At 36.9% G+C, this 20,683-nt stretch overlaps 4 protein-coding genes across 9 annotated transcripts in view; 2 read left to right on the forward strand and 2 right to left on the reverse strand.

The window, feature by feature from the left end:
* LOC126759152 (DNA polymerase alpha subunit B) overlaps window positions 1-11,159 on the forward strand; it is a 127,684-nt gene extending 116,525 nt beyond the window's left edge. Inside the window, exons 4-8 of the mRNA XM_050473819.1 lie at window positions 7,505-7,817; window positions 7,949-8,436; window positions 10,334-10,537; window positions 10,598-10,781; window positions 10,845-11,159. Coding sequence (XP_050329776.1) covers window positions 7,505-7,817; window positions 7,949-8,436; window positions 10,334-10,537; window positions 10,598-10,781; window positions 10,845-10,991 — 1,336 coding nt within the window. The 3' untranslated portion in view covers window positions 10,992-11,159. The remainder of the gene's footprint in view (window positions 1-7,504; window positions 7,818-7,948; window positions 8,437-10,333; window positions 10,538-10,597; window positions 10,782-10,844) is intronic.
* On the reverse strand, window positions 11,148-15,261 carry LOC126759129 (dipeptidyl peptidase 3). Of its 5 annotated transcripts, none has more exons than XM_050473752.1 (8): window positions 15,121-15,261; window positions 14,065-14,134; window positions 13,778-13,994; window positions 13,388-13,691; window positions 12,700-13,301; window positions 12,348-12,637; window positions 12,126-12,268; window positions 11,148-12,061 (listed from the first exon to the last, which is right to left on the reverse strand). In XM_050473752.1, exons 3-8 carry the CDS (start codon window positions 13,951-13,953, stop codon window positions 11,204-11,206), a joined length of 2,373 nt encoding a protein of 790 aa, XP_050329709.1. In that variant the 5' UTR covers window positions 13,954-13,994; window positions 14,065-14,134; window positions 15,121-15,261; the 3' UTR covers window positions 11,148-11,203. The 5 variants fall into 5 exon arrangements, with proteins under 5 accessions (XP_050329709.1, XP_050329717.1, XP_050329748.1 ...); XM_050473760.1 differs by having other exon boundaries at window positions 13,388-13,688; window positions 15,121-15,260; XM_050473791.1 differs by lacking the exon at window positions 13,778-13,994 and having other exon boundaries at window positions 15,121-15,260.
* A 331-nt stretch (window positions 15,262-15,592) lies between these two features.
* On the reverse strand, window positions 15,593-18,650 carry LOC126767471 (testis-specific zinc finger protein topi). The gene is made up of 5 exons (XM_050484965.1): window positions 17,950-18,650; window positions 17,154-17,884; window positions 16,741-17,087; window positions 16,423-16,679; window positions 15,593-16,354 (listed from the first exon to the last, which is right to left on the reverse strand). The coding sequence occupies exons 1-5, from the start codon at window positions 18,428-18,430 to the stop codon at window positions 15,681-15,683; spliced, it is 2,490 nt and encodes an 829-aa protein (XP_050340922.1). The 5' UTR covers window positions 18,431-18,650; the 3' UTR covers window positions 15,593-15,680.
* Window positions 18,651-19,333: 683 nt separating this feature from the next.
* LOC126759044 (flavin reductase (NADPH)) lies at window positions 19,334-20,657 on the forward strand. 2 transcript variants are annotated; one of them, XM_050473609.1, is made up of 3 exons: window positions 19,334-19,488; window positions 19,551-19,842; window positions 19,904-20,657. In XM_050473609.1, the coding sequence occupies exons 2-3, from the start codon at window positions 19,770-19,772 to the stop codon at window positions 20,440-20,442; spliced, it is 612 nt and encodes a 203-aa protein (XP_050329566.1). In that variant the 5' UTR covers window positions 19,334-19,488; window positions 19,551-19,769; the 3' UTR covers window positions 20,443-20,657. The 2 variants fall into 2 exon arrangements, with proteins under 2 accessions (XP_050329566.1, XP_050329576.1); XM_050473619.1 differs by having other exon boundaries at window positions 19,675-19,842.
* The last annotated feature ends 26 nt before the right edge of the window (window positions 20,658-20,683 follow it).

The raw sequence follows: 20,683 nt of genomic DNA on the forward strand, positions 1-20,683 counted from the left end.
GAAATCGACATCAAACACCTCGGGTTATCATGAAAAATATGCAATTGCAGAAAGCTTTTGCAATATTTCATAAATCAATGAGTGCATACATAAATTTGCATGTTCATTCATGTATGTATGCATATGTATGAGTAATTCACAAGATTACTTAAGCATGTGCCCTGCCAAAATGGTAAAAAGAGAGCAACATAAAAAACAAACATTGTGAGTGGAGGAACAGATTAGTTGGAACCAGAATCTTAAAAATAAAAATAAGAAATATTCAATTACCATTTCTAGTAATAATACCATAACATTTTTTTTTTTTCAAATATACTTATGTATGTGGTAAATTAAACTAGTAAGCTCAATCCCCGTCTTAACAAGTTATCATCGAGAAAATATAACAAATATTTAATATTACTTTTTAAATGGCAAAAATACTTATTAGTATGTAAATAAATCATATAACATGACATTTTGAAAACATGCGATGCAAATACATATCTCGTTAAATATTTTGTAGTCCATAAACTGACCAGCGGCAATGAAGTAGTTTTACGTGAACTAAAAATATAACCCTGAACAAATCAATGTAGCTGATTTTTATTTAAATATTATTAAAAACTAACAAGTACAGCTTTTTGCATTTGCATATATGTATGTAAACATTCTACTGATGAAGCTATTAAGTAGCCCTAGGCACTTTGTGAGCTGAAAACTCTTTGATCTGACTGAAAAATCGCCACGCACAGGATCTCTATTCTTCTATCTTTGGTTTGGAATACTAATCTTAACTCAAACACTGTCACAGTATATGAACATTTTATACAGTTGCTTTCAGGTTATTAGTCTATAATATTCATCGGTGAAATACACTGTGACAAAAAAGTACCCGGAAATAAAATATTTAATTATTTATTAATATTTATTTTGTCGCCTTCAAAGTAGTCTCCACCATACATAATACGCTTATGCCAACGATTTTTCCAGTCCTCGCAACAATTTTCATGAACACTTTTTGTGATGGCCTTCAGCTTCTTTTGCGAATTTTGTTTTATCTCTTCGATCGAGGTATGTCTTCAACGATCTGTCGACCGTCTTTGAAGTCTTTGCACCATTCGCGCTTTTGGTTTTGATAAAACTTAATCACCGTATGCCTTTTCCAACATTCACATCTATTTCTCGAACGCAATTTGTTTAGAAATACAAATTTTGAAAAAAAATTCTTAGCGTTAGGAAATTTTTATTATCATTTTCGGTTTTAGCAACCCAGGTTAGGTTAGATTAGATGATCGATTCAGAGATCGCCTTTTGGACTGCTATATGTAGTGATATGTGAAGCCATAGAAAAGTAAAGCTCCTGCGTTGGTGACCAATACTAATTTATACAGGCTCCTAATTTCCATTCCCACGAGTTTAGTGGGATATCTGAAGGTATGCGTGTTTAACCTTTGAGTTCCCAAACAATAGTCAAGAAGGAAATGATGAGATGTTAGCGTCGGGTGAGGTTCCCAACTTTAGAGCATGGACGTGTGTAGGCCACAACTAGGGAGAGGCCAGCCTTGCTGAGGGCGGATCTTACGACCGCGCTTGTACCGATAGTGACCGAGCACTGGGAAAGATCCCCTGAAGCCCAGCTATCTATTTAATAATAGAAAACACGAAAAGACGAGAGTACCCACCCGCTGCCATTCCACTGATAGCGGAGCTATGGTGCCTTTTCTTGCTAGCTCATCAGCTTTACAGATACCAGCTAATCCGCTGTGCGCTTTTACGAATACTAGTCTTATGACAAAGTGACTCGATGCCATTGTTAATGAGATTAGGTATTCCTCGACCGCACTGTTAATGAGTTCAAGGGTAGTATCGCTGCTCTGCTATCAGAGTAACTGGTCACTCTCTGAAGGAGGTTGTACTTCGGTGCAATAAATCTACCGCTATCTTAATGGCTAAAACCTCGTCTTGGAAAACTCTGCCATAGAGAGCTTCTGACACTAAACCCCTCCACCAACCTATCCCCAAGCTTTTATTCATTCATAAAGCAACTTACTGTCCCTCTCCCTCAATGACTTCTCTCCAAACACAACTCACTCGCCGGTATGTGAACAGAGAAAGACCCACCAGAGTTCGGTTTGATAGTCATACACTTTCCGGCGATATCTATGAGCACTATGTTCAAAATGGCATTAAGTGTCATGGTTGGAGTGGACCTTAGTACACCACACATGCTGATGAGCGCCGCCCAAAATTAGCCCAGAAACGGTAAACTACTGTTATCGGTTGCTATGATGGACGGATAGAGATATACACTACAAAATCTGATCATCGATACAACTTTATTTTATGTGGCAACAAACAACTGTTACATACATATGTATGTACATATGTGAAGTTATACTTTGTTGAATATTTTCTATTAAAAATTAATGTAAAATTTAATTGCGGCCTTTGAAAATGAAAATAAACAACAAATTGTGAATAACGGTGGTTTACCACATAATGCAAAACTTCGAAAGACTTTAGTTCCCAAGTTATAAAGTAGGTTACTATTTCATCACATTACGCTTTATCAACAATAAAAATAAAAAATAACTGCCTTTCCCTAAACAAATTCGTATTTTCAGTTTTTCATTATTTTGTATTATTTCCTCGGTTTCTTGCTTTTTTTCCAATTTTATTTTTCGATGCATTTTCCCCCAAGTCGCAACTCACGCTTCTGGGAATTGCGCAAAACTACGCTGCCGCCGTGGTGTAGCACAGATCGCCATCACCAGCCAATAGATTACGCCAAGCGACCGGCCACATCTTGACGCGCGCGCTCAGCCGCGTTTGGCACATAAGGCAATAATGTTTTATATGATTTTTCTATTCTGCATAATGTGATGCATCGTGCGGCGCTTGACGTTTGGAGCTTCTCATTGCAGTTACCCGCACCGTCTACCCACTTACCCACACACGAGCTTGTAAGCTTACTTAGGCTTATGCATATGCATCCAGGCGTGCATGTGTGTGTGGTAGTTGGTGTGTGTGTAAGGCGGCACGGCAGCGGCGTCTAACATTTGGTTATGCTTCTGGCATTTTGCTACAGGTCATAGTTACGTTAGATTTTCTTTATTTCTCGGCTCCTTTTACGCTGACTCGCTGTAGCTATGCATTTGCTTGGCTTGTATTGTTTTTGTTGTTATTTAATTTTGCATCGAATGCATTGGATTGCGAAAAAGAGTTCGTCGAATGGCCATAACGATACTTGCAAGCGGCATTTGCGCAAAGCTTTGCCTACTTTACTGGACTTGCGGACGTATGCACGGACAGACAGACAGACAGACAGTTCGGCAGGCCAACTGACTCAATGACTGACTGACTGAAGGGGTCGGCGCGATGATGGCGTTGGGTTGATGTTGCATACGCTCGTGTGGGGTGATGACTGCGGTCACTGGCGTTTGTCGATTTCCTAATTTTTTTCCTTCGCTTGCCTTATGCCGTGTCGCTGTCATTTCATGTGCCAATTTAGTTCTGTTTGGCTTATTTATACCAAGGCAGACATTTCTTCTTCCAAACAACAACAAACGTATATGCATAAGTCATCCATATGCACGTGCATAGACATACATACATACATACATACATATATACGTGAGTGTGTCACTTGCAAAGTACGCGCACAAAATTTTGCCTCGCAATTTGATTAGAGCGATACTGGCTGTAATGTTGATAATAATGATCAAATTTTATGTCTCTCCTTTGATTTCATTTTTGGGCAATAATTGAAAAACGGTGCCAGCGCTAGCAACTTTCCACCATTGCGCTGCATATTGTTTGACTTTTTTGTTTTTGCTGTTTTTTTTTTTTTTGTTTTTCAAATTGCTTTTAGCTAGCTGTTGTTGTTGTGTTGCCAACTTGGCTGACAGCGCATTTCTCGATTGTTTGTTTGTTTGTTTCTTTCCCTTCGTCGATGACATTTTCTGCAGCGTTATTCAATTAAAATGCACAGTTAATGAGTTTTCTGTCAGTATTTGAGACGCTGTCGAATATGCAATTACAATTATGGAATTTGTTTTTGTTTTAGGCTGACCAATTACTCTCTAGTTTATGGATAATTCGATTTAAAGTTGCAAACACTAAATATACATGTGGTACATATACATATATGTAAATAGATTCCATTTTTTAGTTTAAGCGAAATGTGCTCTGAAACCCGAAACCGCTCTTTTAAGTTAAGCATGTAATCCGAGGCCAGCTGTACAAGCTAGAGATATTACGAAAGACTTTCAAAAAAAAAAAATATTGAAATGATGGTTTCGTCGTTGCCAAAGCGCAAAGGACTATAGGCTAGGTTATGTTAAGACATCTATCCTAGCAAGAATCTCACTTGAACTTTAAAACGTCTATATAAATAGTCATAACACCATCACAAAGCGCTTTGAGCCAACCGCAAATTTATTGGGACGGCTAATATAAGTTTCGGTCGCATGAATGTCTCTTGGTTCACCGAGATGTTTCAGGCTTGCAAAGGCTGGACAATGGCAGAGAAAGTGACTGGGTGTTTCCACCTCACTTTTATTTATACAACTTTTATTTCGCCCAACGAGATTTTTAGCATGAATACAACAACAAAACTCCTAACACCGACTCATCAGAAGTTGGACTTGTAGAGCCTGGTCTTTCTTCATCGAGAGAGGACTTTACTTTTCAAATGCTTACTCAGTTTAAAGTAGCATTTGTTGGCAAGAGTGACGCAGTGTTGTTTTGGTTGGTTGATTCGACATTGTTGTTGTGTCAACGACTTCAAAGTTATGGCTGTCAAGAGTGACGTGTAAGCCAAGTAGCGAATGCGATGACTGCTTGTTTGATGAATAGTTATTCCTTATCCAGTCTGGAAATGTCAGAATACCAGTCATACTCAGAAATCATTTCATAATTTTCAAAATGCCTCACGAAAGACCATTTTTTCAAAACTTTGGTACCAGTTTTCCAGGTGTTGGACAACTGATTTGACTCTTTCTCAAGTTTTAGCAAAACTTTTTGGACCCTTATTACTAAAATTATTACATAAAGTTAAAAGGTATTTCTACTTAGTTTCGGTATTTCTTACCCCACCAGTGATCGTTCATTGAAAGCTGGTAACAACCCTAAATATTTACCGATGTGTGAAAATGCCAAAAGCAGAAGAAACCTTGTAGTTTCAATAGTTTATCCAAGTAACAAAAAATTCAAGAGTGTTACCAAAAGACTCGCGAAAAAAGCTGTAAAACAACATCATATCAATTTTGATACTATTATATTAGAAAAAGCATAAGTATGATAAGAAACTTCAAAAAGTCCGGGAAACTTTAAGCGTTGTAGCTTCTCTGGTCTTATTTACATGGCATTCCTCAAAAATATTCAGTTTTTGATCCGGAAAATTAATTACATCATAAATAGTACCTCTTCGTGAGCTTTCTGGTCTTCATTAATCTGTATTTGTTGAAATTGGCCAGCTGAGGGAGTGTAGTTAAGATAAAAAAAAATCCAAACAATAATTTTGGATGACCGTAAAATGAAGTTCAACAACATGGCCGAAAATCCATCGAATTAAGGATTTGGGGATATCGTTATGAATATTTTGGTATGAGAGAGCTCTGTGTAAAGTGGGTGCCGCTCGTGCTCACATTCCACAAAGAACAGCGAATTCAGGATTCTGAGCAGGATTTGGACTCTAATAAATGTTAATTTTTGCTCTAAAATTTTTTAATGACTAAAAATTATTATGGCTTTTAAATTTTTAGATACAAACAATTACTGCCTTTCTCGGGATCTGGCCGTCAGAAACACGGGTGAATCGTGTCAAGCTGTTATGTAATTTTTGTTCAGTATTGCTTGGCATTTCATCATAGAAATACCTATGCCTGAACAACGTTTATAAATCGTTCAATTTTGTTACGAATATTCAAATTCTATAAAAATGTATTTCGATCGCTCATGATCTTCATAATCGGCCTAGTGAGCATACTATTCGCAACATCATAACCCATCTTGAAACCCGGCATTCGTTATTGAGGGACATTCGACCGAATATATAACGTCCAGCACGCAGTGAAGAAAATAAAGCAGCTGTACCTAAGAGTGTACACGAAGACCGTGGAGAGTCCATTCAGCGCCGTTCGCAGCAACTCGGACTGACGTATGGAACGATTTGGCGCTTTTTAAATCGAAATTTTTAATTGAAAAATATAGTTTGAGCAAGAACTGAAGTCGCTCGACCTTCCCAAGCGACATCTCTATGGGCTCTTGAAAAGTTCCAAGAACATCCGACGTTTTAGAGCCAAGCCAGCAGCGTTGAGTCTCTTTGGTATGTAAACAAGCAAAATTTCCACATTTGGGAAGAAGAGCAAGCTGAAGAGATTCAAGAGTTGTCATTTCATAAAGAAAAAAATAACGGTTTGGTGTGGTTTGTGGGCCGGTGGAACCATCGTTCCATATTTCTTCAAAAAACGTAACCGTCAATGGCGACCGTTATCGCGCCATGATAACCGACTTTGTCATGCCTGAAATAGAGCTCGTGATTTCGGCGACATTTGGTTTCAACAAGACGACATCACTTCCCATACATCGCATCAATCAATTTATTTATTGAGAGAACACTTCGGTGCGCAGATAATTTCATGTATTGGGCCGGTCGATGGGCCACCAAAATAGTGTGATACATACAATTAGACTTTTTCCCGTGGGGATATGTAAAGTCTAAAGTCTATGCGGATAATCCCGCTTTGATTCAGACCTAGTAAAACATCACGCGTGGCATACGCCAGTTACCAGTCGAAATGCTCGAACGAGTCAACGAAAATTGAACTCAATGGATAGACCATCTGAGACGTAGCCACGGCCAACATTTGAAAGAGATAATCTTCAAAAAATAAACGCTAATAAATGTTCTTTCGAATTACAATAAACATATCCCATTAAATTTGATGTTTCTGTGTTTTTTCAAAGCAGTAACCGGATCAAAGTATTGCAATACCTCTTTCTACCATTCCTGTTTTTATCTATTATAATAAATAAACTGTTTTAATCTCATTTATCATTTGTTCAGTGGTAAAAGTACTTTTATTACACACTGTAGACAGTTTCTCAACTACTAAAACGAAACTTACAAAACTCAAACTCTTAACTTTCAAAAACTGTAATCCAACCACGAGTATTCTCTCACGAATGTTGTCTGATTTAGTTTGCAAAAAGAGATCCATAACGACGTGTTAGTTACAGATGTACCTGACATTAATGTTTACTTATACGTTTATATACATGTATGTATGCACGAAGGTAGCATATGTGTGTAACTATCCATAAGCCATGTTCCATTCACCAATCCTTGTTCGCCAGCCAGCATGCCAATGACCAAATAAATATTTATTTTACCACCTTTTTCCGTTAAATTCAAACACCCACTACGATTATAACGGTAATCTTGTGTTATTCATTACCCACCGATATCATAGCACACACATACTTACAAATATGTATATTTGAATGTTTTTCCCAACAGCGCCGGCACACCACGCAGCCATAGTGCCATAGCCGGCTCCGGCAAGATAGTTTACACATTTGGCAATCCTACGCTTATCGGCACAGCAAAATGGGCATCCACTCAGCAAGCGAAAATCCAAATTAAACAATTACTGTGCCACAACGGTGCAACGCTCGATGAGCCCAAATCCAATTACATGTACGACTGTCTGCGCGAGAAGTGTGATATCGCAGCTGATCGCATTTTTCACATCGGCAAAGAGTTGTGTAAAAAGGTGTTTGGCGCAAACGCGGACAATTATGAGCTGAGTCAAGTGGACAACCATTCGCAGGTAGGTGGTAGAGTGTAAAAATAGAGTGGGCGTACAGTGGTGAGAGTACGTGTGCTGCCAGTTCCCGTTGTTTTCTACCGTCTAGTGTTGTTAAGTAGACATTATCCAACATGTATTTTTTACCCACATAGGAAATTACGAAAACAATTGGCACTATTTGCTGTGATCACGAAGGTCCCTTAGATCCTTCTTCGACTATGTTAGCCGGTACTGATGAGGCGCGTTGCCTAACTGTACGCTTGAACTTCTCCAAAGCTAAATCGGTAGCGGTCTTTCCGGGGCAAATAGCGATCGTGTCGGGAAAAAATCCCAAAGGCGATACTTTCATTGTGGATGAGGTGTTAGCCGAGCGACAACTCAGTCCACCTACAGCGCCCAAACTTACAGATCCATTGAGTTTTGTCATCGTTGCCGGTCCGTATACACATGACGATGATCTTGCTTATGAACCATTGCAAGATTTGATTGCGTACTTAAAGGAGCACAAACCGGATGTGCTAGTATTGACTGGACCGTTTCTGGATGCCGAACACAGGTTAATCTCCGAAAATGTTACGCTGGCCGAGTCATTTGAATCCTTCTTTGAGAAAATGATTACAAGCATTGTGGATGCTATTGGGTGAGTAATAACGTTTGTATATTTATTTACCTACAAAAAACACCTGTAAGTAATCATTAATTATTAAGTGATTCCCAGTACGAGTAAGGTCAATGACTTAGATTACGTTTAGGTAGAATATCAAGGGAGAAATTCCAAGATTCAAATATTCGACACATTTTCACCTTAATCTTACAATTTTGGAAACGTTTTCTTGGTTGTTATCCTCCAAATGTATTTCTGGTTTGACAAAAGATTATATTACACTATTTTAGCCTGGGAAGAAACCTACCATAAGACAGTCATAGACTTTATCCATTTTTCACAGTTTCTTCCTGTTAAATCTTTATATGTTTGTATTTTACATATTGATACTAAAGATTAGATTAAAAGTTGCGGAATATATGGCGACCTAAGGTCTCTTGAGTCCTATTCCGACAGCCTGACGCATTCTTCTTCTGTTTGTGAGGCAATGAATAAGTATGTGCTCTAGTGTCTCTGTCTTCGGTCACAGAATCAATATAGATCTATGCAACAGTATCGTAATATGTGCAGATATGAGCCTTAGCCTGCTGTTCCCTGGAAGAGCAATTAATTGCATGAACCATTTTGCAATGAACTCTTCCAGGAACTGATTTGCTTAACGAAACCCGGCCATTCGCTGCTAGTAGCGATTACTACCAGGCCTTTCCTCTTCCCATAGCTCCTCTCGTAGTAGTGGGGTCTACAGCGAAGAACGGCTTCGGTTCTAATGCCTTGGTTTTATTGGTTATGACAAGCCCGTCAATCAATTTCATGTTCTCCAGTACCATTTATGATTTGATTTCAACGATCGAGATTGCCTAAAGTGCCGCTTGACTATCACTGAAAAAGGCAGTATGGCACGATAGGTTTTCTCTAGAATAATATCTGCAAATCTACTATTGATTTCCTTAGCTTGAAAAATGCTTGGAAACATGACCATAGGCACTGATAGTTTGGTGCATGGTCCCACTGTACCAGCCCCGATTGCGCCAGCCCATTTTCGAGCCAAGAAACCATCTATCCCAATGATTCCTCCATTCTAAACTATCTCTATAATTCGAAGTCCGATTGGATTTCTGCTGACTGTTCATGAATAAGCTAGTGTTTAAGCTTTTCAGAAATGTGACGATCTGTGCACAGGACGGACAGGACTTTAAAAGATAGAGAGTTCACAGAAAGAATCCTTGATTGTCCGAAACGTTATATTTTAAAGAATCTTCTTGCTTTGTCGCAACCATATGCCACTGTTCCTAGAATACTATTGAAAGAAAATACCTGGAATCCAATGGAACGGCTCCATATAAGTGATCTGTGCTTTATACTTACTCTAAATTTCGTTCCGAAAAAGAAAAGTAGAACTATATCCGAATGCTTTTTCTTAAACAAAGTTAAGGAACGGATCCAATACAACAATGACTCCAAAGCAATGTTAAACAGGTTTTTGGAAACTTGTTCCACCGAACCACGCAAAAGTTTGAATAACAATTGAAAGCCATCCATCTCTGACCCTCATATTCTAATATGAGCTAATTATATTTACTATAGGAAAATAAAAATCTGTGATATAACACTTTGACTTTCCATAAGTAACAAGCATTCAGTGGACTCAGGTATGTATGTAAAGAACCGGTGCATTTCATCAATGCCAGATTGTCCTTTGACAGTCGAGAGACCACTAACTGAAAGATTGATGACTACTATAGCTATAGATGGCATATAAATTGATCGATCAAGATCAAGCTCTGCTATGGAATTTTTGGTATTTTTCAAGAATATTGTAGTTTCGAAGCAATTGAGGTTAATGTTTTTTCTCGTTTTTCAGTTATTTTTGTTACTAAATTTTAAAGCGTATTAATTTTGATTTTTTTTTAATTTGTATTATAAATTTTAACAGCAATTTGACCACGATTTTGATTGTCACTTCACATAAGGACGCCAACGCCGATCCTGTCTATCCCACTATTTCGGTACCGTTACGAAAATCATTTCCCAATGTGCATGTCTTGCCCGATCCATCGATGATTGATTTAAATGGCATCGTTGTGGGAATGACCTCCACGGACATAATGCAGCATATAATATCGAATGAGCTGGCCTTGTAAGTGCCATTACACTAATATTTTAATAAATTGACAGTTTAAGTTACATTTTCTTACAGCAATGCAGGCGATAAGGTAAAGCGCGTCGTCAATCATCTGTTCAATCAAGGTTCCTTTTACCCGCTGCATCCGCCAGCCTGCGATGAGATCAGCTTTGACAGCTTCTTGGCGGCAAGATACGCCAAAATTGAGCAAATACCGAACATACTTCTATTGCCGAGTGATCAGAAGTGTTTCATAAGGGTAAATATAGCAAAGCAAGTTTGTTCTAAGCGTCGATTTGATTAAATTTTTATATAATTGCAGGTGGTAAACGGCTGTTTGGCTATAAATCCCGGTCGTTTGGCCGACAGCAATGGCGGCACTTTCGCGCGTTTCGTTATTACGCCGCCGGCCAACAAGGAGGAGACGAACATTTGCAACTTTGTGGCCTGTCAAATACGCAAGGTCTAGCGCACATTTTATACAGCACACGCTAACTGTACAATGTTTTTTCTTAAGTAAAAAATGCATATTTATTTTTTTTCATATATAATTTGTTGTAATACAAAAACAGCAATGTTCATGAAAATGTTTGTTTAACTATAAATAAAACGTACACATTCCTCATTATCGCTTCAATATGCTTATATATATTTATTATAAATTAACAGTTGTATTTGTTGTTAATTTCCAAAGGCACTTGGAAAGTATTTTTTCTCATTTTCGACAATTTCCTCCAAAATGTCATCGATTTCCGTGTCGGGATAACGTTCCACCCAGGACTTAATGTAACCCTCGTGCGTGGCGTCATACGTTTTCAGTTTCACTTTCTCACTCTCCACGTCCGTGTTGGCTTGCACCAAAATTATACGCGGTTTCTTATGCGCCAAACAAATGTCACGCCATTTCGCCCATGGATGCGAGCCACCTTCACTGACCTCCGAGTAGTGTTCATACATTTCACTTGCCGCTGCAATATCAGCAGTCGATTTGTAAACTTGAAGTTTCTTTAGGAATTCTTCGATGGCCTTTCTGCCAACAGTCTGGATTTTTGTGCGGTCAACAGTGAGACGTAAATTTTTACCATCGTCTGTCTCCTCGACGGTGACAAAGCCTTCACCCGCCTCCAGCAGCACCTTCATAATAACGAAGCGTGCGCGCGAATGCGCTTGCATCCATTGTTTGGATTGTGGGTTGTACATTTCTAAAGCAACACCCATACCATTCCAAATTAAACTCAACCAGTTAATATAAATGATTTTCTCCTGCTCAACAGGGTCCTTGAAACCGAAAATCTCCAAGATATCTGCTTGTAGTGAAAGATACAAGCCGACTGCTTCGGCGCGACATTCCTCATAGGAAGAGCCGATCGCGCCGAATTTCGTATCGTAAGTTTCGCCGGGTAAATACCAAGTTTTGATGGGCTCACCAGTAATGAGGTTTTTCGTGTTGTCTTTGTCAAAATTGAACTTGCCGTTCTCATCTATGCGGAAGAGCTTACCGCTACCATGACCGAGCAGCTCGTGCAAGCCAACTTGCACCTGAGGAGTAGATGCGTGCAGATTAAATAATACTATTTTAAACAGGAAAACCAAGAAAGCTTACCTCGAAAGACTTCACTTTGTACTCCTTCATTAGCTCTTGATCTTCATCCGAAAGGAATGGAATGGGGTCTTTGCGGTTAATATTGGCCAACACGTTGCCGAGCGATACGTTTTTAAAGCCTTCATCCTGACGGATCTCGTCATCTAAAAATCAGAAGCAAAGCAGAAAATTGTAAATAAATTAGTTTCGAAATTTGTTTTGCAAAAAGAAAGAACTACGTACAATTTGGAATGTTGATTCCTGCTGGCACGCCACTACCAGCAAACGTCAGCACATCCAGTGAAGTGAAGTCTGGCTTCAAATACGTGTCTTTCTCGTAAGCTTCACTCCAGGGCAAATATTCCAACAGCTTTTCTGCGCGTGCTACCAGTTCGGCGAACTTGGCAGAGCTTTCCTTGTTCACCATTGCCACAAAGCCCTCAAATTCGGCGCGCCCACCTGCCGGATCACGATATGTTTCAATGAAGCCAATATAGGTTTCGATAACAGGTCCCTTATCCTTAATCCACCATCTGCAATAATAAGCAATAATATATTTGCTTCGAGTAAAATATTATGTGTTTAATGTGTGTACCTGGAGCCATCCTTATGATCTGCTAATGAACCTTCTTGGAACGACTTTATATAGTGTTCAATCATTTTTTGCTCATTTTCATTTGCCGCATACTTTTTCGCTTTCTCCAGGTTTTTATTGACACGCTGCAAGAGCTTCTGATAGTCACCACGTGTTACACGAAAACTATTGCCATTGTAGCTCTCCAAGGGCAGAGTTATGCCATCCTTGTCGGAATTATCCACCGAACCCAACTTAATATCGTAAACAGTTTGGCCATTTTCGACCACTTTAAATGTACGACACATATAGGGTTCAATACGCTTCGATGTTAACCACTCATTGACAATGTCGGCATCTTCTTTCGTACAGTTATCTGACCAATACGTCGTTATGCCGTTGGGTGCAAAACCCAAAACCTCATCGCGCGGTTTCAACGCGTAGATGAGCGGAGCGGCCTTCTCATAGGCGGCTGATACACGCTTATCACTTGAATGGGCAGTTGATGAGCGAACAATCGTCTCGAATTTTTTCTCGTCCAAATTCGGAATGATTTTACTGTCGCCCATACCTTTGTAGTTACCGGCATTGGCAAAAATACCACAAGCATAAACCAAGAAGGCCTAAAATAATGGAGAAAGCTTGTTAGCAACGCTATTCAATCACAATTAGCACCTATTACATAATCTTGAATTAAAAATTGACTTACGGTGAACTCATCTTCAGTAATGCCATTAGACAAAACCTTTGCTTTCAATTCCTCTAATGGTTCGGCGACAAAAATGCGGTGTAGAAATGAGAAAATTAACGGTGCTTCCGGACTAGACTGTATCAGCGCTATAAGACCACCGTCCCATGAAGCTTTACTGAAGTAGTGAGCGTAGAGTTTTTCCTTCTCTGTTAAGCCCATGAATGCATTTTTGCACTCCAAATCAGCAATCGGTTGCGTATTGGGCAAAACAAAATGTGCTGCGTTGGCGGAAGACATGGTACGTATAAACGAAGTGTAGCTACTGAAATAACAAATTATGAATGCATAACAATCAAAAATTCTCCAATTAATGTTTGGTATAAAATGTATAGAATAAATTGCGAATACCTTAAATTTAATTTATTTGTACTAATATTTGAAGTCTGAGATAATAGTAAGCTATTAAGTTTTCGAGCGTTCCCTGAATTTCCCACATCACCCAAATTTCTGCTAGGGATAGATAACTGAGTACCAATTCTGCGAATTGTTTTGTATGACATTAAAGTTCTTCTAACGCTAAGCATTTTTGAGTTTTTTAGATGTCTAATAATTTCAAATTTTAAAACTGAAAATAGAGTTGTGGTTTAAAACAAATTCAATTGTACTTCGGATTATCGGAAGAAGTTTGTACTTACATTTGTACTCGTTTTAGAAAAATTTCTATATCTAATTGGGATTTGTGGAAAGTTTTGAAGAGAGCATAGACTGAAATTAGCAAAAAAAATTTATGTTAGCAGTTGTGAAAACATAACAAGAATTAGATTAACGATTCTTGTTCATTATGAATTGAATGCGAGTAACGAATGAAAACAAAAGTCTGCCAGTTAGTTAGGTTTTATATTTGAACATAGTTGGAAGTATGAATTTAAAATTTAATTTAAAACAGCTTTGAAAAGAACTAGGTTTTGATGCAAATCAAAAAACATACGCAATAAAACTTTAGTTTAGTCGTGTTATAACAACAACGAAAGTGTAGGTTAATGTAGAAAATCAGAATTTGTTTATCTTCTGTTATCAGTATTATCGCTTGTTGAAATAAAACCTATATCTTAAAGTTATCTACAACGCCATATTTTTCAAGAGATTTTATATTTATGTTGAATGTATGTATATATTTAGTAGACTATTGCAATTTATTGAAGGAACCGACAGATTGGAGAAGTGCATTGTTTCTTTGCAGGTATTTACATATGTATGTATATGCACTTTGTTAAAACATTTTAATGCATATGTCTAAATGGGTATAAATTATTTTAACTTATGCTCGTACAGCATTGATAAATTTTTTAGAATTAATCTAAAAATAAATCGCTATGATACAGGAAAATACAATTCGGTTCATAATTTCGTTATTATAAAAGCTTAAATTATAAATATGTATGTACATATATATTATATGCATATGTATATATGAAATACGTGTTGTGAGTTGCATTTTGAGTTCTATAAGTGCCACGCGATACACATTAACCGGCTAATTATTGAATCAGCGAATATACAGATGTGTATCCACGTAAAAAGTGTTTATTCTTTCAGAAGTTTAACACATTTATAAAGCTAAAATCTGTTTTTCATTTTGTAAAATCAAAACAACGATGAACTACATACATATGTATGTATACACTAGTAATTTGCTCTAATTATTATATGTAGAATTATATTATTTTTTATAACTTATAAAAGTATATTACCTTTTTGTAATAATTCTCAAAAATGCTTGGCAATTTGACTTTCCTTTTAATTCGCCTTTAAAAATTATTCATTCACTTCCACAAATACTCAATTGAATAATAAAACAATGAGCGCGGTGACTCGGAATTTTACAATGAAATGAAAACAGCTGATTCAATTAATGTTAGAGTTGCCGAGTTGCTAGGAAATATATAACAGTTTTGATATATACAAATTAGTCTTACAGTACAGCATACTGAAATATTCTACTTAAACAAATGTATGTGAAGTAAAATTTTATTTTAATGACACTCTAATGTTTAAAAATTGATTATTTTATTTATTTATAATTCATTACATGCATAACCTACCTAACTATAGCACAAATTAAATTCATGGTGGAATCACAATTCATTTACAACATTTAAACATAAAAGCACAATATGGTTCATTCAATTACTACAATAAATTAATTGATATACAAAGAAAGAATTTAAATGCAAAGAGGCATCTTGCGACATCATTATTATTAAGCATATTACATCTATAGGTGTATTTATCACAGAAATTATCTGCCTTTCTATTGCAACTGCTCCATGGCTCTTAGTGCTGACTCTTCATCAATGTCCGGAATTATGGATTCAAACATACTTTTGGGAAAAGCTACATTTCCGATCATAACAACTTCATTCGGATCTAATGATGGTTCTAGGCCATCAATTACATCATTGTTTACAGATGGCATACTCATAAGAGTTGGTGTTACAGTTGGTATGCCACTCATACTGATTGAGGCATTATTGGCATGCTGCTGTTGAACTACTACTTGAGCAGCAGCGGCAGCTGCTGCTGCTTCCAACTGTAATTTTTGCATTTGCATCATTAAACGAGCGTTCGCATCCAAATGCGAATGTCTAGCTCTTATATGCTTGTCTCGATCGCCGCGTTGACGAAAATTCTTTGTACAAAATAGACAACCAAATGGTTTTTCACCGGTATGGATTCGTTGATGATTCTTAAGCGCATCTGCACGATAAAAACGTTTACCACATTCTTCACATTCATAACGTCGCTCGCCACGATGTATAAGACGGTGCTGATAGAAAACGGAGCCAGTTAAGAAGCGTTTACCGCACACCAAGCAATGATAAGGACGTTCACCAGTATGACACTTGCGAATGTGATCATTCAAGTCGGGACGAATGGTAAATTTACGTGTACAACCGGGTTCCTTGCAAGCAAAGGGTTTTACCCCTGTAAAAGTTTAGTACAATAGTTTTTAATATCACGGTAAATTCATAGATACTTTATAATACACTTACCTTGATGAAAACGCAAATGCTGCCATAAGTGGCTGGATTGGGTATACGATTTCCCGCACATATCACATAAGTATTGACGTGTTTTACTGGATGAACCAGTTCCATCTTTATCGCGTTTATACTTCTTATAATGCTTTTCTTCATAATGGGCCACACATTCTTGCGCAAACTCAAATACCACATCGCAATACTCACAAGGTAACTGTAGTACACCAAGGCATTTATTCAAACGGGGAAAGAAATGATAAGTAGTGTATCTGTTAAAAACAAAAAAGGTAATTTTTTTATGAGTTCATATGCATTAAATTTAATATTTACCTATGCTCATGTAACTGATCAAGGGATTGAAATTTATTCTCGCAAACATTACAAACAAAGTAACGCTGTGTAGAAGCTTGATGCACCTTAAGATTCTCTCGCATAAATACACACTCAGCTTGCCAATGCGCACATATTTCTTTAGACGTGCGCATATGAATATCGCATGAAAAGCATTCAAAACGTCGTTCAGGCAAATGGCAAGCCGAATGTACAAATAAATAGGATACTTCTGAAAAAACGAAATCACAAAATTCACACTGCAAAATGCAACTTAAAATAACCATTTTGAGGTAAACAGGTGGTTTATCTCCATGAACTGTTAGCGGCCCCGCACAACTATTGGTCTGTATTAAAATATTTATTTAATTTTTTACTCATTATCTATACCTGATTCTATAACAATTACTTACCTCCATCTTCAAAAAGTTCATAGCATCGTCTACATAAGATTCGTACGGAATTTCAGCACAATTATCGAATTCTTTCTCTTCCTGCATACTTCCGGGAAAGTGAGAACATAAATGTTTGAACGCTGCAAATGGCTCAAAGAAAACTCTTCCGCATAGTGTACACTTAATGACAACTCGCAGCCCATTAACACTCTGTAAGGAGCTACTTTGTGATGAAGACGTTTTACCACCTGACGAAGCGCCTGGTGTTGGTATAAGATCCATTGCATGTTTCTCCATATGCCGTAAAAGGCCTGATGCATGCACGAATTTACGCTCGCATAGTGTACACTCATGAGGACCATCTTGCTTTTTGGTAGCAGTATTCGATGAATTCGAGCCAGTCGATGTATTTGATGTATTACCTAAAATACTACTTGAATTACTTGTATTGTTATTTATTGACGCATTAACGTCATATTTAAGTTCATCTTTCAAGAATCGCCGGATGCGTATCTGATTTTCGCGCAATAACCGAATGCATGCCGGTTCCGGTGGCAATAGTGGTTCTTCCTTGATTGGTTTATTAATAGGCGTAGATGCAGCTGGGGGAATGATAAGATTATGGTGTTCATCGTAATCACAAATGTGAGATTGAAAAGATATGATATCAAAGAGGCAGTTGCAATTGGAACACTTCACAATACGATAAGCCGATGATGGAACATCGGGCGGAATATATAATTTAGTATCTGGAGTTGAGAGTTTTTAAAAAGTTATAAATAATTTTATGTATATTTTATATATGCACACATACCAAGCGGACTACTTTGGGGTTGTGTCTCCAGAAACTTCAAAAGTTTCAATTCTTCTTCTGTTGCATCGAATGACCCCGTTGTTTGTTTCACTGTTTCATTAACCATTACTGTTGGCTCGGGGATTGGTGTGGCAAATGGTGTTAATGGCACTGTGCCCACCAAATCCAAAAAAGCCGGTTCTGTGCCTCTACCAGTAATATTACTCAAATCGAGTACATCATTTATATCGAAAGGAGGAATGTTTGTTGTTGTTGGTAACTTGAAAACCGATTCATAATTTTCCAGCCTTGATTTGGTTAAATCTTGCGGTTCCTCCTCTGTTATGCAACTAAGACTTCCGGAAGGAAATGTAAATGTTGCCGATGAATCTATAACGGACTTTTCTCTGTAATCAGAATTAAATTCTTTTAATTGTGCAAAAAGTTGTTCCGACAGCCAGGCGTCAGAATTTGTGAATTCTTCTTCACTTGTATTCATCATAATTAATTTATTTCAAATTGCAACTCATTAAAAAATATTCGATGTTTTATCGGCTAAACGCTGTTTCTAGATACGTATGTATATTGTTTTTTTTTCAAAAAAAATATGGCGTCTTGACAAATTTAGCAAGCCTACTATTTGTATGTTACTCGATAAAGTTTATTTTGAGTGAACAAATATATAATAGTGTTAATAATTCAAAATAATGAGAATGAAAAGTATTTTGTGTGCACATAAGTACGTAATAGAAAGAATTGCAATCGTTAGAAATTCATAAAAACTAAATCGTCCATTCAACTGTTTAAAAAATCTGTGCACTACATCAAATCATATGTTCGTAATAAAATGAATCGTAGTTAAATAAAATTACAAGTTACAACTAATTTTTAAGTATTATTGTATCAAAAATATATATGTAGTTTTGTGCTACATCCAATTTTAATAAAGAAAAATCAACCAATTTTCTCAAACAAAGAGTGTTGTTCATGATAAAAGAAAAATAATATTATTATGTTTAAAATAAACCTCCAGAATACTTTTACCAATTGATTTCAAAAATATGTTAACCCGCTTTTTTTTATATTTGAAAGTCGATGTATTTTATAAAGTTGGAAATGTGGAAACATGCCATTATCACGGAAAGCGCAAAAGAAAATAGAAACACCTACCAAGTAGGAATAATTTGTGTACTCCGCAAGAAGATAGAATTCAGAATTAGTGGATCCCTTGTTCCGATAAAAAGGTATAACTTTTAATTTTAAATTAATAATATTTCGACTTCAGATATAAGTATTTATTTAGTTATTTACTGTATATTTATTTATACAATAATTAATTGATGCTCAAATTACCATTTTCCGATTGGGATTCATGAAGTAATTTTATTTGTTTATATCACTGACAAAACCAATTGGGTAGCAAATGTGTTTTTAAGCCGACATAGCAAAATAAATAAATGAGCTTTACGTGTGAAATGATTGAACATTATACTGCAATTTAACAACACACATTTCCTTTGCTGCCTTCTATATACATATACTGAAGTAGAACCGCGTTAGGTATGAAACCTGACATTTTTACTTAATTAATTTTGTTGATTCATTTTGATGCTTTATTGCAGTGAGCAAGAAATCTGTTTAGTATTTGTGAATGTCATTTCAGACTGAACAGTGTACCTCTTAAACTATCGTTAGCGACTTGGTCTATTATAAAGATAAGTAATTCTGCAATCTTATCTTTTGTAGTGCACTATTACTACTGTGGAAAGCTGTATAGTTAAGCAATCCTTTCGTATTACATTGTGTTTGGAATTGTTCCTCTGAAAAATAGCACGTGCATTATGCAACGCATAGCTGTCATTGGTGGCACCGGTATGACCGGTCAATGTGTAGTTGATTACGCATTACAAAAAGGTAAATAAGTTTCGTGTGCAAGTTTGTCTATGTATATAATTGAAACTTTTTTTACTTTCAGGATTAAAGGTCCGTCTTTTATATCGCAGTGAGAAAACTCTTCCCGATCGTTTTAAAGACAAAGTGGAATTAGTTAAAGGCGATGCCTTAAATTTAGAAGACTGTAAAAATGCTATTGACGGTGTTGACGGCGTTTGCATTATTTTGGGAACACGCAATAAGTTGGAGGCTACCACCGAATTATCAAGTGGCACGAAGAATTTGATTACAGCCATGAAAGAAAAAGGTGTGCGCCGTTTCTCCATTGTAATGTCATCATTTTTATTCCGTCCTCTTAATGAAGTGCCTGGAGTATTTCATAAACTGAACGAGGAGCACAAACGTATGCTAGATTTGACAAAGGAGTCTGGTTTGGACTATGTGGCTATATTACCACCACACATATCCGATGAACCATCCAGCGATTATACAGTGTTACATGACGATGCTCCTGGTCGAGCTATTTCTAAGCATGATTTAGCAAAATTCGTTGTTGATTCATTGGAACAAGATGAACACATTGGCAAAGTATGTGGAGTAGCAAAGAAAATAACACAGTAACAGTATACGAACAAAGCCTCTATCTGTTCGCCCATATAATAATGTATCTGTTTAATTATACATTATTATGCAAACGAAACTGCACAAAAGCAATTAACATACACATGTGTATATTCATATATGCATATTTACCGTTGTATATTTAAATTATTATGGCTTTATGGTAAAGCGCAGCTACATATATGGAATTAAATAAATTACGTTCAACCTAAAAACTCGTTCCTTATTTGGTCTTCTACCT

Source organism: Bactrocera neohumeralis, chromosome 2, assembly GCF_024586455.1.
Source record: "Bactrocera neohumeralis isolate Rockhampton chromosome 2, APGP_CSIRO_Bneo_wtdbg2-racon-allhic-juicebox.fasta_v2, whole genome shotgun sequence".
Classification (NCBI taxonomy): Eukaryota; Metazoa; Arthropoda; class Insecta; order Diptera; family Tephritidae; genus Bactrocera; species Bactrocera neohumeralis.

Bases quoted from the DNA above. Each gene is read 5' to 3' on its own strand.
- LOC126759129 (XM_050473752.1), bottom strand. From the start codon at position 13,953: ATGCTTAGCGTTAGAAGAACTTTAATGTCATACAAAACAATTCGCAGA. The intron at 12,638-12,699 runs GTACACACATTA...TTATTATTGCAG, and splicing joins GATCATAAGGATGGCTCCAG to ATGGTGGATTAAGGATAAGG. The intron at 12,269-12,347 runs GTACGTAGTTCT...TCTGATTTTTAG, and splicing joins AGGAATCAACATTCCAAATT to ATGACGAGATCCGTCAGGAT.
- LOC126767471 (XM_050484965.1), bottom strand. From the start codon at position 18,430: ATGATGAATACAAGTGAAGAAGAATTCACAAATTCTGACGCCTGGCTG. The intron at 17,885-17,949 runs GTATGTGTGCAT...TCTCAACTCCAG, and splicing joins ACCCCAAAGTAGTCCGCTTG to ATACTAAATTATATATTCCG. The intron at 16,680-16,740 runs GTAAATATTAAA...TGTTTTTAACAG, and splicing joins GATCAGTTACATGAGCATAG to ATACACTACTTATCATTTCT.
- LOC126759044 (XM_050473609.1), top strand. From the start codon at position 19,770: ATGCAACGCATAGCTGTCATTGGTGGCACCGGTATGACCGGTCAATGT. The intron at 19,843-19,903 runs GTAAATAAGTTT...TTTTACTTTCAG, and splicing joins TGATTACGCATTACAAAAAG to GATTAAAGGTCCGTCTTTTA.